Raw genomic sequence first — 19474 nt, 5'->3', positions numbered from 1 at the left:
CGGCACTGGCACTATCCAAGCCTTTGTTGCCCTCACAAACACAGACATTAAATGTGATAAGATGCTGGCTGGATAATGACACAGTGCGACTGGTTTTCTGCACATACCAAGTCAGTGTATTTACTATCAATATTATGAGTGAGACCAGAACACATCGCTCTGTCGGATGTGTGGTTCAGAGATAATTAGTGTTCATATCTATGTCTGTGTATGGGGGAGTTGGTCCCACCCATTGTCCGGCGGCACACATACACACAGGGGCAGCTTTAAAGAGGTGGTGTTTATAAAGTCACGCTTTTTTGCCATTCTGGGGTCAGTCACTTGTCACTGCTGTGTGTCAACAGGAGGTAAGTTTGACCTTTTCTGCTAGAGTTACGAATAGTATTTGTGCAATAATACAAGAAAGACATGTAAATTGTTATATTTCTTATGGTCAATGCTAGGATGAGTTCAAAGAGCAGTTCAGGGTTTTCTGTTTAGTCTTACTCAAATTATACATTTACAAAGCTTTGTAAACCCTTTTCAAGAAAGTAAAACCAAGGAGGCATGGAAGCTTGCAGATTTCATTCTTTGTTAATACAGCTCAACTTAACTTTGTTAATAACGGCAGTCATTAACAGGCTCAAATGTAATGTTTAAAGAAAGTGCAATGTGCAAAAATAATAGTTATCTTCTCACATGCAAAAATGTTATCTTACCATACGCATGTTCAAATAAAAAAACGTCTGCTTTGCACATTGGACACACATTTTCTTTTTGAAAAATCTATAAACATGTATTTTTCTTGAAGTGTCTATGTGTGTGTTAGATGCATCTTTGCATGCAAGAATACAGTTTATTAAAAACACTGTTTATACCATCTTGAGAAGGACTCATTGCATTAGTGGAAACTGTTCTCAGTCAAAAAAATGTTAAAAATGCATGCATTCCGACTCACATACGTAGGTCTTCGTCAGGGTCATTGTCTGCAATAACTTCCCCTTTCTTTAAGTTATTGCATACGATGACCCTGATGAAGACCTATGTGAATAGAAACGCATTAGTCATTTTAAAATATATTGCTATGGGATGTTAATTTTGCACAAATCCAACAGAGTGCCTTGGACTATTTTGAATACCAAAAAGACCCACCAGCTCTTCTACTCTTTTGTGTGCACATATGAATCTATATTTGCAGACACATCTGCACCCATGTGTGCACACTGGCTTTACACCTACACTTATGTAACATCATATATGTATTCAGTGTACATAAAAGAACGTGTGCAAATACATACTTGATGATTCCCATATGCACACACGTGAGCATGCACACACACATGCTTGCATGCACTGTAGACAGCGTCTAGCCGGTCTAGTCTGAATCTTCCACCCCTTTGTTCAGCTGTGTTTTGGAAATAGATAATTCTGTTGTTACAGAAAACTTCAGCGCTCTGGTCCAATCTGAGATAAAACAGAAACTCTGGAGATATCTTACATAAGACTGAAGTCAACCGCCAACAACAACCTAAATCCATATTATATAATTTATGTATTTATTGTATTTATTGCAAATTTAAACATTCATTCACTTAGTCATTCAGATCATTCTTTACCACTTTCTTGCAAAGCTTTGAACAAGCAAATTTAGGATTACCCACATCATTTTTTTGGATTTATTTAACCTTTAAACAAGTATGAAAATTAACTCAAATATCATATGGGGAACGTATTCACAGTTAAAGTGCCTATTTCTTTTCATTTGATTCTAGCGGCCGCTTTTGTTTTACCACACCTGCTGTTGTAAAGGTTTTTTTCGTTTACGGTGCTGTATTGCCCACTGTATTACTGAATTAGCGTTAACGGGAGGTCATATAGTTGCAATGAATGGGATGACAGTTTGTTGTAGCAACCAACGTCATAATAACTTATATTAATATAGTGCATTTCATGAAACCAAGGAAGCTTCACACAAGTATAGGGGGACAATGAAAAAAAATAGTAGGCCAACACAAACACGGACAGAAAAGAACTAAAACCGGGTTCTAAATGTAATTTAATGTCGGCTACTGACTACAATCACTATCCCTGAATGACATGGACATATTACATACATGAGGGCCAATTCGGGTCGGTTTTGAATTATTTACAATCCTGTAAATGTCTCCATCTGTTGAAAGCCCGACCGAGATTGACTCGGGTTTCGCCCGTCGTCTGTCTCTCTGCCTTTTAGCTTTTAGTTGTTTTTTGTTTAATTTCCTTTTTTCTGTGATGGCCCTGCCCCAGTATCAGCCATAACTATAGATAACTTCTTAAATAAATGAAAATACAATTTAGGCCTATACAAGGAAATCTCCTGCTACCTTTTACCTGGCTGCATAGGCTTGTACGGTGTTACAAAGAAATCTGTGACCCGTCAGAATGTGTTACTGTAGAGCTGTTCTACCTCCGTAAATCATTTTGTGACTTCGCAGGGAAAATCAGACCCAGGCAAAGGCATTAATAAAAACTATATGAAAAATTGCATTCTTATCACTGTTCTCGTTTGCTGTTACAGGTCATTTATGATCATTAGATGAAAAATTACACAGTTTCAGAAATATTAAAAAGTTACAAGTAGTAACTTTAATATTATTTACTGTGTTATTGGGGAAAAAAATGTCTTTGTGTTTTTTTACATGGGTCCATTGTGTCCTTTCAAGCTGCCTGGAAACACCAACACCAGTGCAGAGTGTCCGGTAAGGGGCGCACACGCACACACTCCAGACACACGACATGTGTAGACAATCCAAACATGTCCAGGGTGAGCCATCATTAATGTCCACACAGGAAACTAACAGTGACCTAGAGCTTGGAGCCCGCTGGTTGTTAAGGTGGGGGAACCAACATGTTTACCCTGTAGACACACAGAAGTGTCACCACCTTGTCACATTAGCTAGATCGATATCCACACTGGTGCTGCCAAAAAAATGATAAAAACAACAAAAGCTTCCTGTGACACTTAACACCCAAAATGTCTTTCTGTAATGTAGCGAAGCATGAACGTGGTTTTATTTGATCCTGATCTGAAGAGAATGTTTCTGTTTTAGGGGCCATAAGGCATACAAAATGATATTCCTGTTGCTTTCTCTGGCTTTGTGGTTATTGCACTTGCTATTGATAAGAGATCAAACTAAATACCTGAAATTAAAATGCAAATTGTAACATCAGAGCTTTTTTCTATTTTTGCCCTTGTCATTATTTCCATTTTAACTCTGTTGTACCCTTTTTAAATTGATTATATTTTTTAAATATTATTTTGCTTATTTAGTACCTCATAGTTTTAGCAAATGTTACCGTTTTGTCCTGTTTTGCTTTGTTGTTTCACTGTTAAACTCTTTTTTAACTGTTTAAAGTTTATTCTTTTTCATATTCTTTTTCATAATGCAACGTCTGCATTACAGCTATCGATACATCTGAATATTAGCAGTAGTAGAAATAATCGTCACATTATTTAGAGATTATTATTTCATAGTGGTTCTTTGTTCTTTCATTGAGCTGCAGTGGAGACAATGTAAGGCAGAGATTAAAATACTGTAACCTTGGTAAAACAGGAGGAACAATTTCAGCATCCAAAAACCCTTTAAATGTATGGACATTATGGGCATGTGCATGTTGCTTTAAGACAGACTTGATAATATGAACTTTGCCTTTAACCTAAAAAGTAACTTACGTTTACTTGATATAAAAGCTATTTAGAATTTTTATTTTCAGGTGAGACAGAGACTAAATATTGTCTTACAGTGAAACCGCAGGTGTTTACCACATGCTTCAGCTGTAATTGTGGGAGGTGCAAGTTTGTTTCATCCACCTGCCCCGACCCAGATTTTCATTCTGTGTCTCACAGACACAAGCATGTTTGTGCCTGTGTCCTACATGCATGTCCTTATCAGCGAGTGTTTACCTCTGTCTCTCTCTGTGCCTTCAAAGGTACGTGGAGCTATAGGAGCAAATGAAGGACCAGAAGCAGCAGACCTACTGGCAGGAGACGGGCCGATGGATGGGCTACGAGGAGAGCTTCGACCCCCAGACCGGGGTGTGGGTGTCTTCGAGCATCTCCTACCTCACCTTCAAGAGCCTCATCCAGCTCCGACGCACCATGAACACAGGTCAGAGAAGGAAAAAAAAAAACTATATATATATATATATATATATATATATATATATATATATATATCATATATATATATATATATCAGATATATCTGTCAATATCTATATATTGACAGATTTATATATATATATATATATATAAATCTGTCAATATATAATTTTTTTCAGTGGTGCAAAGTAAAATACATTTTCTTAAGTAATTCCACTTTACGCTACGTTAAACTTTAAGAGAGAGCTATTATACTTTTTATTCCTCTATACCTGACAGCATTAGGTACTTTGCAGATTCAAAATATTATTACAAAAAAATAACCAACAAATACATGCATTATTATAGATTAAACTACCCTGCTGCTTTCCTGTATTTTCTCTTACAGTATGTTTCACCATGAGAGTGCCAACATTTGATCCAGCAGATGCTTGGACTTTCAGCGCTTCTTTCTTGCTCTCATTTTGTCTGAACTTCCCCTCAAACCACAACCACACTGCCCTCCTCTTTGAGATCACCTCTGAATATTTTCCAACATGTTTCTTTGTCAAGGCGTGACAGTTTTCGACTGTGAAGAGCAGACACTGGCCAGCATCGCAGAGAAGATGGTCAAAGAGATGGTTAAGAAGAAGGCGATAAGACCTGAAGACCAGGAGGGAGTGCTGAAATCTCTGCTTCAAAACCGCAGGTATCCTTCCAAGACATCACCCAACAGTGACTCAAACATAAATGACCTACATTTATGATGCTGTTATCCAAAGCTGCGAGTGAGTTCCACTATCTCGCTCAGAGAAAGTTGAACGCAGCATGTAGCTATTGTGGAGATTAAACCTGTAATTATGAAACATAGTCTCTGGCCACCAAACCACTGTGTCTGTCTGCTTAAGTCTTTGTTAAAGGAGACCAATGTGTACTGTAGTTACCTCACTTATATAGGTCAGGTCATTCTAAAAGGGTATATACTTTCACTGTGTTTTCACATTCTTGTTCAAAAAGTAAATAAATCTAAATTAAAACTTCTGTGTAATTTAGATCAAAGTTGCCAAAGTCCATTTCACTAAGATTTTACGTTTTATTGTTTTCTCAAGCCGGTTGCTTTAGTTTTTCTGTAGCCAGAATTTTAGAATCTAAGCCAACCTGATGTCTTCTGAGACTATTATTTCCAGTCTAAAGGTCTTTTTCTCTACACTGCCAGAATATTTACACAAAACTACAAAATCAGCCTTTAAGGGGAAAGTTTGACATTCTGGCAGAGATGGTCACAATTCATTTTTTGCAAGTCCAAGTCAAGTCTCAAGTCTTTGAGCTCGAGTCCAAGTCAAGTCTCAAGTCTTTGAGGGGCAAGTTCAAGTCATGTCTCAAGTCTTTTGCCAAATGTCCAAGTCAAGTCTCAAGTCTCTGGCCATCTGATCTGTCCCTAACACTGTATTGTTAAATCTTATGAATTCAAAACATGTCCTGTAGCTACCATCCAGACAGTACAGTATCAAAATCAGTTGTGGGATAACTTTATGTGGTCTACTTAACACATCCCTCTAGACCTCGGACCTGGTGAAATATTAACCTAAAGCTGTCACATCATATGGATACAGCTATAAAGATACAATTTGCATGTTCCCAGCATTAGCACAACATTTTGTGATGGTTAGCTGTTACCTGTGATTATATATGCTAAATGTAACGTCTCTTTCACTCAAAAAAATGTCTAATGTCGAAGTGGAAATCAAGAGAAAAGTGGCAGCGCCACACCAGTTACAGAACAACATGCATCTCAGTGTCAGTCCAAATTACGCACAATAAGCAGTTTGAACTCACTGATGTAATGCCATTTATTTTCTAAGTGTTAGTAGGCTCAGTGAAACTGAGTCCAGCGCGAGGGAGACCCGACTCAGAGGAGGAGAGGTTAGTGAGGCCAGCGTCTCCACGGCAGGTGACAGTGCGCACGGATCCGCTGTGCCACGCATGGATGAAATAATGAAATAGTAAATAGGACTACAGTAACAGAAATATGTGCAGAATTAAGACAGTCAAGACGGCCCAGTGTTTGGTGGACCGGGTACACCTTGTTCACTTAATAGCCTACAAATCATCCACGGGATCAATTACGCATCACATGAGTTTGCCCACCCGACACAGCGTTTGTTCCTGGGGAGATGGATCCGTGCGTCCCGCCTCCTGTGCGCCATGGATTTCTTAGCCTCAGCGACTACTAACTATAAGATACAATGTGCCTGTTCCCAGCATTAGCACAACACTTTGCGATGGTTAGCTTGTTACCTGTGACGATATATGCTAAATGTAACGTCTCTTTTCACATTAGTGTGTGAGTGACTGACCTATTTAGGTGCGTTTTGAGATGCCTGATGAAGTCCGACGGCATCATTTATATTGGTGCCACACACCTTGCATGTAGCTGTTAGCTTACTGCCACTGTTTACAAAGTTATTGAAAGCAAAACTAATGAGAAAAGGCACAACTCCAGGAGGATTTGGTGTCGCCATCAGCAATGCATATTTTGATATGTGAGTGCTCGCACATAGGCGCATGCGTTACGTTGCACATTATGGCAAAGGGCAGGGGACATACAGCTCGTCATACGTTTCCCCGTATATGCGCCAATAAAAGAAAATAGAAATACATGAATACATTTTGATCTAAAAAGCAATAATTGCATGAAAACAGGTTGTTGACGAGTCTCGAGTCTCGAAGCTCGAGTCCGAGTCAAGCCTGAAGTCTTTTGGGTCGAGTCGCAAGTCAAGTCTGAAGTCTTTTGGGTCGAGTCCGAGTCAAGTCTGAAGTCAGCTGTTTGTGCGACTTAAGTGCGACTCGAGTCCGAGTCTCAGACTCGAATCCCCATCTCTGCATTCTGGGAAATACGCTAATAAGAGTTAGATCAGACATTTGATCTCATACAGTAAATATAAAGCTACAGCCAGCAGCAAAAGACTGGAAAAATGGGGAAACAGCTGGCCTGGCTCGCTACAAAGGCAACAAAATGTTTTGCCTACCTAATCACCGATGTTGTTTGCTTAGCCTGGTGAATGTTTGCACACTCTTGTCTTCTGTAGAGGAGACTACCAGAGAATAATGTAACTGTCTATCATCACAGCCGCTCAGTCTTCAGTCTGACACAAAAGCAGCCAATGACACATTTTCTCTCTCCAGCCAATCAGATGACCCGGAGAGCCAAGCCCTGACTGATGGGGTGGACCTGCAGAAGTTTTCAGTCAAGGACAAGGTAGGTTCTTCCACAGTGATGATCTGATGAGATCATCCTATTAATGTGTCATTGGTGATAACAGGATCTGATATCATGACAATGGGGAGACAATGGAAGTGGATTTAAAGGTACCATTTAGAAAGTCTTCAGAGGAGTAAAGCTTTAAGGATTTAAGGATTCTGTTTCTTTTTAGATGAATACATTCAGATTTCTTTCTTCTGATACATATCTCAGTTTTTATTGGATCCATTTATCATTTAAATTTCTGCACATATTGTTTTCTTTATGTGTTGAGTGGATCTTATTTAGTTTTAAAGGCTGTGACACAAGTCTTGGCATGTTAAGTAAGTATTTTCCCACAGCTGTGATGCTAAGATTGTAATTTCCTCTTGGGAAATTCTTTCTTCTTTCATGCAAAGATTATCAAGGCAAGCTACACTTTCTATATATATATATATATATATATATATATATATATATATAGTGATGTGTTTGTTTGTTTGCTCACTAAGTCTGCTCATTTTGTGTTCCTTTAGAGGAATGAATCTGACGGTGTTGAGGCCTCCATGGTGCTAGTAGGTAAGCCAGTGTGTGCAATGTTTTTTATTTAGGATCTGCAGTACAGTTTATGTGTGTTTGTTGCTGCAGAAGTGTTTGTATGCATCCTTTATGTATACCGTATGTGTGACCAGTGTGGGTTTATCAATGAATGCAACATTTCTGTCTTTTTGAACCAGGAGCGTTGGACTTTCTGGAAAGGCCCACAGTCGCGTTTGTGCGTCTGAAGGAAGCAGTGGTACTCGACTCTGCCTTGGAGGCCCCAGTGCCCGTACGCTTTGTCTTTGCTCTGGTTGGCCCCACCAAGAGTGACATGGACTACCGCGAGACTGGCCGCGCTATGGCAGCACTAATGGCTGACAAAGTGAGTTAGCTGACACTTACTACAGATAAACATACTGTACACGTATCTTATAGTTTCAAATTTTCAGATGCTAGAAGAAGACTATCTCTGACATTACAGGATATATTGTTGCAAAACTCTCCAAACAATAAAATCTGTGCAGACAAAAGAAATGTTTAGAACACAGAAATGTACTGCCACTCTGCAACAGAGCTTTTGAAAGTATGAAATGGGCATGCACGCCTTGTCAAATGCTCCCTGACCCTGTGATGTGCAGTCCTAATATCCCCTCCACTATCTCAAATCCCAGGTTTTCAATCAGGCAGCGTTTCAGGCAAAGAGCAACATTGAGCTGAAGTGCGCCTTGGACGACTTCATGGACTGCAGCATCGTCATCCCGCCCACAGAGATCCAGAACGAAGCGATGCTTAGCTCCATTATCAGCTTTCAGAAGAAGCTGCTGCAGGACAGATCCCAGTCCTATGATCCCATGCTCTGCCTGGACTCCAGACCTCGCAGGGGTAAATACTATCAATAGTCATGGAGCTTTGGATTTCCTACAACACATACACATAAACAAAATTAAAATTAAAATTGTTTCCCCACAGTTTCCATCTTTACTGGTCCCCCACCTGAAGACCCCCTGTCCCGTACTGGTCAACCATTTGGCGGGATGATTCGAGATATAAAGAGGCGCTACCAGTACTACAAGAGTGACATCACAGATGCTCTTAACGCCCAGGTCCTTGCTGCCGTCATCTTCATCTACTTTGCCGCCCTCTCACCTGCCATCACCTTCGGGGGACTGCTGGGTATGTGTGCATATGTGTTTTTATTTGTATGAGACATGGTAATGCTGTTGCTAAAATAATAATACTTTGCTGTGATCTTTGCCACTACAGCTGATAAGGTGGACAACATGATGGGCGTTTCAGAGCTTCTCATCTCCACCAGCATTCAGGGGATTATCTTCTGCTTCGTTGCTGCTCAGCCCATCCTGGTCATTGGTTTCTCCGGCCCTCTGTTAGTGTTTGAGGAGGCCTTCTTTGCCGTAAGTTATAACACTGAATCATGTAGGTAAACTGTTGAGTCTCTTTTGATCCATTTGAGCCCACTGAAGTAAATTTTTGCAACAAATTTGTGATCAATTCTACATTTTTGTATACCACAGCCCAATATTTCTTTAATTCATTTGCTTGGTCAGAGTTCAACTCAACCCCAGTTTCCTTCATTCAGTTCTGCAAGTCCCAGGAAATTGAGTATATTGTGGGGAGAGTGTGGGTTGGAGTGTGGCTGGTCATCATTGTGGTGATCGTTGTGGCCTTTGAGGGCAGCTTCCTGGTGCGTTTCATCTCCCGCTTCACCCAGGAAATCTTCTCCATCCTCATCTCCCTCATCTTCATCTATGAAACCTTTGCCAAGCTAGGCAGGGTAAACCATATTCATCCATTTCACACATTTGATCTGTCCTAATAAAATCTGAGACATTTAAATTCTGTGGTGATAGTGCTGACTCTCATGGACCAGATTATAATCTTTCTTACTCTCTCCTAACCCCTCTTCAGATCTTTAAGGCTCATCCGCTGATTCTGAATTACGATCATCTGAATGCAACTCTAGAAAATCCCTGGCACCCAAAGGTGGAAGAGCTGGTCCTGTTTGACAATGTTACTGGCAACGCCACTATTGTTGTCAAAGCTATTAAGCCACCTTACCCCAACACAGCACTGCTCTCCATGTGCCTCATGTTTGGATGCTTCTTAATTGCTTTCTTCCTGCGCCAGTTCAAGAATGGCACTTTTCTTCCTGGGAAGGTGAGTTAGGGCCACAATTATAAGTGAACAGGTTATTTATGTTATCAACTGTTTAATTAAATTTTGAACTCTTTAATCAATCTGATCTGTGCTTATCAGGTCAGACGTTTGCTTGGTGACTTTGGTGTGCCCATTGCCATTTTCCTCATGATTGTTGTGGACTACAACATTGATGATACCTACACTCAGGTTGGCCGATCAGTCTAAGCTTCCAAATTCATTTTATGTGCTGAATACATGCAAATTCAGATGAAATGTTGGAGGATAGGTTCACGATTCCCATGCTAGCCATTAAAAGATCCCTTCCATATGTTTTCAATGTAAGTGATGGGGGACAAAATCCACATCTTTCTGTGTTAAAATACATTAAAAGGTTTATTTAAAGCTTATATGAGGCTTCAGTTGGCCATTAAAATGGAGCTTTTGATTGCCAGTATGAACAGGTGCAAAACCTGTTTCAGTGCAGATATGGGCAATATTGGTTTAAGAACCCTTTAACTCTCGTTAGATTTAATAGATTTAATCCAAAAGCTTTTTCTTTACAGAAACTAGTGGTTCCCAAAGGTCTGATGGTGTCCAACCCATCCAAAAGAGGCTGGCTCATCAACCCCTTCGGAGAGCACAAGACACTACCTGTGTGGGTGATGTTTGCATGCTGTGTCCCCGCCTTGCTCGTCTTCATTCTGATCTTTCTGGAGTCTCAGATCACAACGTGAGTCGTTCACATCTCAACAACAATATCACTCACTGAATTATCAACCTCATCAACAAAACATTACATGTGCTGTCTTTTGAACCACTTGAATCATATCTTCAATCTGTTAACAGTCTGATTGTGAGTAAGCCTGAGAGGAAGATGGTCAAAGGTTCTGGGTTCCACTTTGACTTGCTGGTTTTAGTCGGCATGGGAGGGCTCAGTGCAATATTTGGTGTGCCGTGGCTCAGTGCTGCCACGGTGCGAACTGTCACCCACGCCAACGCCCTCACCGTCATGAGCAAAGGACCAAAGCCTGTGATTGAGAAGGTGATGGAGCAGAGGATCAGTGGCATTTTGGTGGCGTTGCTGGTTGGTAGGTGCTTTCTAATTATCCATGTCTGCATGTCTAAAAATCTACAGGTCTGTCATTAAAACACAGTACACCGCCCTTTATCTGAATGTCTGTTTGTGTCAAGGGCTGTCAATTCTGATGGAGCCAATCCTAAAGATGATTCCCATGTCGGCCTTGTTTGGGATCTTTCTCTACATGGGAGTAACGTCACTCAATGGCATCCAGCTGTGGGATCGTATACTGCTTCTGCTCATCCCTAAGAAATACCACCCTGAACCCTACGCCACCAGAGTAAGATCCCCGTGATCACATGATAACTAAAGCGCATGCTGCATGATGCTTTAGAACGCTAGGACTGTTGCTACCTTAGCGGAAATGCACCATATATACCAGTATTTGTGTAGAAAGACTAATGTGCTTAAGAAAAACAGCACTCATATAAACTCATCATATAATGTCACATGTGTTGGTAACTATTAGAGCCTCTAAATCACATCAGGGAGCGAAAAGTGTCCGCAGATGCTGTCATTTCTATCTGACTGATATTTTGAAATGTTGGCTACAGGTGAGCACAGGACGAATGCACTTGTTCACAACCATCCAGGTAGTGTGCCTTGCAGTTTTGTGGATTGTTAAGTCCAGTCCAGTATCCCTCGCACTTCCTTTCATACTCATCCTCACCATCCCTATACGCATGTTTATGACCGGGCGTCTCTTCACTGAACAGGAAATGAAATGTGTAAGTAGATACCTCCTGTCATTTAAATAAATGAATGCAGATGAAAGCAGTTTTAAGAACTATTGTTTCTGGGTCTGTTGTGTTTGTAGTTGGATGCTGATGATGCCAAAGTGACATTCGACGAGGAGCCGGGGCAGGATGTATACTGTGAATCTCAGATGCCATTGTAGATGTCTTCCATGCCAGCTCATGCCAACAATACTTTTATTTTGACAAAAATATATTCATTTTATGTGGCTCAAATGAACGTTTCCTCCACCTATAAAACATGTTTTGAGTGTTTTGTTATTAATGAAGATGCAGATCTAAATTCTATCTTTATATTGTCAATATGGATGAATATTAATATCTTGTAAAAACAAAAATGTCTTGGTCAAACATTCCTGAAGAGTTTTCAACAGTCACTCAGGTAAAATACGCTAAAACTAATATAACATTGACATGTTTTTACAAAAAAGAAAGAGGCACTGCATTAAATATAAAATCATCCATGTTAACACTCCAAAAATGGACAGATTGGATGCTGTGTGTAAAATATTGTAGCGTTAAAAGCCAAAATTGTATGTTTTTCCAAGCAACGGCACATTGAATGTAATGTTGTAACATGTGTCACTTAAGTTATTGTTGTACTTACTTGCTTGATGGGAGTAATATCCAATCTCTGAATGAAGTAATACATGATTTATAGGGCAATGATGCAAGCAAAGTGTACATATTTTAGCAAAAATGATCAAACTGGTAACACTGGTGAGCAACACCACTGTATCCCAATACAGGGAGAGAGAAAATGATGAATTGTGTGTGTTGTTAAGTTTATATTGTGTGTTATATTGCTGTGTTCTTGTCATCTCTCTATAAATAATAATAAAAATCTACCTCCCAAAAGACCCATCAACTTAGTTTAATTAGGTGTGGTTGGCTTTTGATTGGTGTTAAGGAAAGCAGGGAGTAATGAAATGTGTTTTCACTTTGGCACCTGTACATTATTGAAATAAATCTCTGAGACACCAGAACAAAACTCTGGGTGCTCTGAAATCAAATCAAACTGTTTATAGCAGCTTTTTTATGCAACGTTTTAATACAATTAAATAATGTACAGTCAATAAATGCATACATTTAAAACTCTAAATGCAGGATTACAGATCCGCCCCTGGTAATGAAAGATATGTTAATATGATGATATGTCGTATAGTATATAATATATTATTTGTATTTTCTATAATTTATCAGTATTTAATTGATTTAGTCACTAAATCATGAAGTGCCATAGACAGTATATAAAAGTGAAGTGCACATAGACCTCCGGCTCTCAACCTCTCAACGCTGCTCGAACCTGATCTGCCAATAAACAGAAAGAAGAGGAAGAAGAGGAAGCTCATTGGCTGCTTTCTGGCTCTTTTGGGTGACGCTCTGCAAAGACCCGCCTACCAAAAATGGAGGCATTTCACACATGTTGTCGGCTAAAAAACTGCAGCATAATGTGGAGTTTGTGTTCTGCAGAAAAACGTAACGGCAACAACGCCAGTTAATGAATATATATTTAGGTCAAATATCGCTTGCTTTTGGTTCATTTTCTGAAACCTAAGCTTGATTTTTTTTAGCTAACTAGCTATTGTTGTTGTACAGTTTCCGGGAGTCACATAGCTAGATCGACCTGAAGTTCTGCCCAGTTTGCATCCAGCTACCAAAAGACTTTGCAGGAACACGTTTTCTGGGGAAAATGAGTGGAACTGAGACTGTGACTGAAGAATCTGGTGGGTATAATGAAATACTTGAATTGCACAAATTACTAAGAAGTAGTAAAGTGGATGTCCTTTGCAAGAAGACATGCTTTTCGATCACAATTGTATTAACTCTAATGATTGGTTGTCTTTTTATGTCCCTGTGCTATGCTATAACTACAGGGTGGACCAAGGCAAACCTCCAGAAGCTTCTCGCTGCAATGAAAACCAGCATCCCAGAACATGACATAATGAGCGCATATACCAAAGGACTGAAGAGTGTGGACTGGAATGTGGTGGCTTTCCCCCCTTTCTCTCCTGAAGCATGCCAAGAAAAGTGGAGAGAGATTTTGCAGAAGGTGAGTCAAAAAACAGTTTCAACACTCAGTAGCTGTTCTAAGGCTTTCAATGATATCACATAATGTACTTAAGCAGATGGAGTTGATTAGGTGTCATTGAAATGTAGATGTTAAAATCTTGTCTTATAAACAGTTTACTATAACAGTACATGTCTTGGGGTTCCTGTGTCATCACATTATTTAAACCAAATACATTTGTTGTTACCAATATGTTACATATTACCATTTTGATATGAGCTATAGTGAATTCGGATGTACTGAAGTATTCAGTTGTCACAAATCACATTACAGTGAAGTTATTGCATGTTGGTATTTGTAGTGTAGTGTACTTAAGTAGAGTAATTATATATTGGGATAACTGTGTAATGTATAATGTCATAATGAGGTTCGTTTTTGTCCTTTTTACTACCACGCTACAAACACTACACACTGGTTTTACTTTTAATAAGAAGAATTGGCAGGTTTTTCAAATTAACAAGACAGATAATTTGAAAGATTTCCTTCCATGATGATGAAATGCAACAAACTACAATTTAGTATATCAAACTATTCATTAAAGATGAAGTTGTTAGTTAATAAATGTTGTTAGTTCAGTGTAATATCCTTGTTGTGCTTGCTCAGATGCGAAAGACTCGGACCCTCACAGAGCTCATCGTTGAAGCTGAAGATGTAATTTCCAATCCGGTCAAGAATATGAAGGTAAGCACAGCACAATCAAGCTTTAGATATGTTGTAAACGTTGTTGATATGTGAATACAACATTTCTCTGTGCAAGGTTATATTTTAAATATCATGTAGGTCACTGTTTATACTAATGCAAATCCCCTGCAAAACAATAATGACTTATCAGTCTTCAAACATCCACTCTGTGGAGAGCTCACTCGCACTGCAGATAAAGACTGATAGGTTGCAAACACGATCTGTCCAATAATACCACATGCTTCATCAGGTAATTTGTTCGAGTAATTTTTCCTGCAGCTCCATCCAGAGTTCCCGAAGAAACCCAGCCCTCCAAATGCCATTTTTTATGAGGAGAACTGGGCCAAGTTTCACGAGAAGCACCCAAATATGAGCTGCCGAAAGGTGTTCAGGCGCCTAATCAAGAAGTACACGGCACTCTCAGATGAAGAGAAGGTACAGTCGGTGAAAGGCCGCTGCTCAAACAGAGCTTCTTCTCGTTTGGTGTTGCCTAAGGCCTCCCATTTTAAATTATGAATTACTGACATTTTCTAGGCTCAATATGTGGAGAAATTTGAGCTTGCAATGGAGGGATACAGGAAAAAGATGCAGCAGTTCAGGTTGTAAATAAACACACATAACATACCGTATGAATATGGGACTTGGCCCAGGCTGCTTGTGTGAAATCAGTGTCAGCTAACTCTGTGTCTTTCAGGAAACAATACAAATTACCTCCCTGCCAGGAGCCCAAAGCCTGCCAGAAGAGGAAGAGACTCTCTGCAGACACTCCCAAAGTAAGTGATGGTCACATCAGCCAGACCTCATCACAAACCATAGTGTACTATTTGCATGGTTAACTGGATTTATTCTTTTTGTCTTCCCAAATACATATTAATATAATATTCATATGATTTAATACAGTTCATACAGTAGTTATTTGGAAGGGCGCGTATTTATTTGCAATTACCTTACCTAACACTGCTGGTTCGAATTCTTAATGAATTATCTTCAAATAAATGTGTGATCTCTCTCGCTAAAGCAGGGTGAAGAGGGTACTAAAGTTGCAAAGGACCTGCCTCCCAAGCCTCCTTTGTAAGCAAAACACACACACCCACACACGCACGCACGCACACACACACACACACACACACACACACAGGGTGATTGAAATTGAACTCAGAAGTCCCTTATTTTGCTTTGTTGTGTTCATAAATCTGCAGCGTGCATCTCTTTAACTGTGAGGTGATTTTTATTTTATTTATTTTATTACGAATTCACTGTACTTTTATTGTGAAGCTTCAACTAAGTGGATGAAAATAATTAGTGTTAATTAATAGTGGATGAGGATGTAATTGGAGCCACCAGTACAGAAAGTGCCAAAAGCAAAGTGCGTTCTTAAAGCAGTCACACTCGTCTGCTAATTAAACATTAGCAGGTAATGGAGATGCTGTGGTTGATATTAATTGTTGTTTTCACAGCTTTTAAGTGTTGGCAGAAACAGTACAGTGTGTTTTTTGATTTGGTGTAAACCATGAGAAGCCATATAAAACGTGTTTATTAGTCTGTCAGACACTGTCCTGTACACTGTCCTGTGACTCCATGACTGTCCTGGGACAGTCAGACACTGTCCTGTGACACCCAGAAACTGTCCTATACACTGTCCGTGTGTCACAGAACAGTGTCTGATTTTCCTGGGACACTGCTCAGGACACTACTAACAGGACAGGACAGTTTTTGCTGCCACTGCTTCTCACCAAAAGGTGACCTCCATACACATCCTCATCCACTAGGGGGCAGGGCATGGGATGTAAGCAGGTAATTCACTAGCAGCTGAGCACATTTGGTGTATGTGTCTTGTGTCTTTAGCAATGGTTATAATCTATTCTGCAAAGAGCAACGTGCGTCCATGACGGGTTTCTCTGGAAATACCTACGTGAGTGTCTGGGCCCAACGTTGGCGAGATTTGACTGAGAGACAGAGGGACGAGTACAGCACTCGCTGCAGAGAGGTATGCACACACAAACTGTTTCATAAAGACAGTGCTACTAAAGATTAGTATGTTGGGTTACAGTAAAAATCAGTTAAATCTGAATGTTCATTTCTTTCAGTTGAAGAGACAGTACTCGGTCATGCTGAATAAATATCTAATGGTAAGTACTTTACAAGACTACAGTTGCAGCGTTGAGCTTATGCTGTCAGACTTTGTGTGACGATGGTGTTTATGTTCCTCAGACTTTTGATGAGGAGGAGCAGCAGCGCATCCTAAATGAGAATGGCATCAAAAGACCTCATGAGCATAAGGTGAGAAGTAATTCATGGTTCCTGCACAGATCTGGTAGTTAGTCCTAAGAACTAATGTTCTGTGCTTGTAGACATGTTGTCACTTCTGTTAACAAAAGGTAAGAAAGGCTGTTTTTAACACTTGGTTGACTAATTTGGTAAAATTCAGGGAACTTTTCTTTGATTTGATTAAACCTATTTGTTTGCTTTTCCAGGTATTGTTAATTGTCCGTGTCAGCTTATAATCAGTGGGGGTTGTTTTTGATCCCTCTTCCTTTTTAAAAAAAAAAAAAAAAAAAACTACATTGGATTGATGTCCTCTTCTATGAATACATTTTGTCATTATTATGCAGAGCATTGTAAGAAAAGTTGCACGGAAACTTCCTGGCGAGCCCAAGATGCCATCTCGGTGAGCATGACCATCAAACAACATTTGTTCCTTTTGAGATTCCCAGAATTAATTAAAACTTGCAACAACTCAAACCCTCAGTTGTTTATCTGCAGACAAACTTGTGACTGATTTTTTTTTTTTTTTTTTTACTTTACTCACAGATCTGGTAATGTCATTTTCTGCAAAAATCAGATGGAACTTCTGAAGGAGAAATTCCCAAACTCAAATGAGCGTTTCACCAAGGTCAACCAAATGTGGCATGCCCTCTCCGACAGGGAGAAGGAACGCTACAAAGAGGAAGTATGTACAAAAGTTAATAAATACTCGATGGAGCTGCAGAAGTGGTTTAAGGTATAAGAATCCTGTCTTTCTAATGTTTGTTTTTATTATTCAAGGCAGTTTTTTAAACAATTGGAATGTCCTTTAAAATGTGTAACTTTTTACTTTCTACAGACATTGCCAGCAGCAGAGCAGGAAGCTTACCGAATACGTAACCCCAATGTAAGCACACACACACACAAATTCAAGTACCCAATTGTGTCTTTCTTTATACGTGTTTCATAAACCTTTTTTTAAGATCGATAATAAGCTTATCTTTGCAGAAATTGCAATTCCTTATTGTCAACCAAATGAAAGATGACAGAGAAGAACCATGTGGAGCTGCGTACAGACCATCAGTAAGTTGAACAGTAGTTAATAGAACACACACAAAATAATAAACTCTTCTTAATCACACCAATGCAAAGCTCTCCGATAGTACAGGCTGTGTTGTAGTGAAGTTTGAAGTAAATGTAACTGAATGTATTCATCACATACATTTATTTATAATAAAAAATTCTATATGCTGCACTCAGGTTTAAAAAGCTTTATTTTCAGCCCTAATTTATCATATGCCACACAGGATTCAGAAGACGAAGATATTGAGGACAGCAGCAGTGACGAAGAAGAAGAGGACAATTCGGACTGTTATCCGGTTCGAACACTTAAATGTATATTGTGTACTTTTGTATTTATGTTTGTATCTCCAGATGTTATAAATATGAATTGTTGATCTACAGGTCGAGGAGGAAGATGACAACGATGTCATCATGTTTAAGGTGTTTTAAATGGAGAGGAGATGGACAGCAGAAGCAGCACACACTCATGTCAAGCTCAGAGCTGGAATCTTCAACTTGGTCTGTACAAAGCAGCACATTTGAGATGATGGGCAGTCTCTCCAGTGGCTGTCTTTAATGTCACATTGTATTGTGGCCATTTTGGCTGAAAGGTTGCCATCCCCAGTACTTCTATTTATTGTGCCACAACCAAGGTTGGATTACAAAGTGCCAAGGACCCCAGACCCCCACGGGCCACACAAAAATCCCGGGTTTACATACTATGTGGCGATTAGTTGGTTGTAATGTCAACAATTGTAAGACTGTTTGGGAATATGTACGACTAAAGCACAATATCAACTGATAAGATTAGGGCCTTGAAGTATTAAATTTAGAAAAAACAAACACCCTTTTATATTATATAAGGGTTTAACAATCAAGTGATTTAAAAAAAAAAAAAAAAATCTGCTTCAAAAGAACTAAAACTGTAACTTTGGCAGAAAATTGTTTGTTCATGTAGGCTCCCATAGTAAGAAGCTAATTGAGAATTACATGTCTGGGTCCTTAAAGGTTATTATCAAATTTTAAAGACTTGTGAAAATAGGATCCCCCTGCAAAGATAATGTTTTAAGACCATCGTTCTTTCATTTTACTTTGGTTGGTTGATTGGTGAAAAATGGAAGGATTATAGGGGCCCACAAGCGGAGTAATCTGGCCTTTACCGCAACATAATGCATCTGAGCTGGTCTATAAATTAAGACACTTTATTTCATCATTACTCTGCTGTTTTGTTCTACTTTTAAACAATGACAACATGTATACAACTATTTTAGAGAGAAAGCCTGACCAGGAGATGTAACTGTCAGTGCTCAGATTTGTCTGATTTTATATGTGATGGGGTCAAAATGATGTTTTTGTTTTAATTGTGTGGAAAAACAAAATAACTTACTTTGTCAAGCATTGTTTTTTTTATTGATATAGACCCTTGCACATGCTGTTGTTTGGATGTCCCAGAAAGAAGAGATATTTCCAATAAACATGTTACATGTTAAAGATGTGATTCATTTTGCCTGATGCAGCAAAGTTCAAATAAAGCACAAACCAGTGT

At 39.3% G+C, this 19474-nt stretch overlaps 2 protein-coding genes across 4 annotated transcripts; both read left to right on the top strand.

Annotated features, from left to right (window-relative positions):
• The first annotated feature begins 275 nt into the window (after positions 1-275).
• On the top strand, positions 276-12732 carry slc4a1b (solute carrier family 4 member 1b (Diego blood group)). Of its 2 annotated transcripts, none has more exons than XM_078278881.1 (18): positions 276-347; positions 2682-2717; positions 3949-4127; positions 4673-4808; positions 7286-7358; positions 7877-7919; positions 8078-8262; positions 8552-8762; positions 8850-9053; positions 9144-9292; positions 9478-9672; positions 9807-10055; positions 10155-10244; positions 10601-10767; positions 10884-11125; positions 11229-11395; positions 11670-11843; positions 11933-12732. In XM_078278881.1, the coding sequence occupies exons 3-18, from the start codon at positions 3971-3973 to the stop codon at positions 12011-12013; spliced, it is 2523 nt and encodes an 840-aa protein (XP_078135007.1). In that variant the 5' UTR covers positions 276-347; positions 2682-2717; positions 3949-3970; the 3' UTR covers positions 12014-12732. The 2 variants fall into 2 exon arrangements, with proteins under 2 accessions (XP_078135007.1, XP_078135005.1); XM_078278879.1 differs by having other exon boundaries at positions 9144-9314; positions 9413-9672.
• Positions 12733-13263: 531 nt separating this feature from the next.
• Positions 13264-19419, top strand: LOC144536480 (nucleolar transcription factor 1-B-like). 2 transcript variants are annotated; one of them, XM_078279648.1, is made up of 16 exons: positions 13264-13597; positions 13748-13923; positions 14545-14622; positions 14902-15057; positions 15157-15221; positions 15317-15395; positions 15644-15693; positions 16468-16609; positions 16710-16751; positions 16834-16902; positions 17235-17290; positions 17434-17623; positions 17726-17773; positions 17875-17949; positions 18174-18245; positions 18331-19419. In XM_078279648.1, exons 1-16 carry the CDS (start codon positions 13564-13566, stop codon positions 18376-18378), a joined length of 1380 nt encoding a protein of 459 aa, XP_078135774.1. In that variant the 5' UTR covers positions 13264-13563; the 3' UTR covers positions 18379-19419. The 2 variants fall into 2 exon arrangements, with proteins under 2 accessions (XP_078135774.1, XP_078135773.1); XM_078279647.1 differs by having other exon boundaries at positions 15641-15693.
• Positions 19420-19474: the final 55 nt, after the last annotated feature.

The sequence above is a fragment of the Sander vitreus genome, chromosome 21 (genome assembly GCF_031162955.1).
Source record: "Sander vitreus isolate 19-12246 chromosome 21, sanVit1, whole genome shotgun sequence".
Taxonomy (NCBI): Eukaryota; Metazoa; Chordata; class Actinopteri; order Perciformes; family Percidae; genus Sander; species Sander vitreus.
Note: the sequence above shows the minus strand (reverse complement) of the source record. Positions and strands in the feature narration are given on the sequence as shown.

What these genes read in the sequence shown, in the direction of transcription:
- slc4a1b (XM_078278879.1), top strand. Translation starts at nt 3,971, where the DNA reads ATGAAGGACCAGAAGCAGCAGACCTACTGGCAGGAGACGGGCCGATGG. An exon ending in GGCCTCCATGGTGCTAGTAG is followed by an intron (nt 7,920 to 8,077) that starts GTAAGCCAGTGT and finishes TTTTTGAACCAG; the next exon opens with GAGCGTTGGACTTTCTGGAA. An exon ending in CTGAACAGGAAATGAAATGT is followed by an intron (nt 11,844 to 11,932) that starts GTAAGTAGATAC and finishes TTGTGTTTGTAG; the next exon opens with TTGGATGCTGATGATGCCAA.
- LOC144536480 (XM_078279647.1), top strand. Translation starts at nt 13,564, where the DNA reads ATGAGTGGAACTGAGACTGTGACTGAAGAATCTG. An exon ending in GGAGAGAGATTTTGCAGAAG is followed by an intron (nt 13,924 to 14,544) that starts GTGAGTCAAAAA and finishes GTGCTTGCTCAG; the next exon opens with ATGCGAAAGACTCGGACCCT. An exon ending in AAAAAGATGCAGCAGTTCAG is followed by an intron (nt 15,222 to 15,316) that starts GTTGTAAATAAA and finishes TGTGTCTTTCAG; the next exon opens with GAAACAATACAAATTACCTC.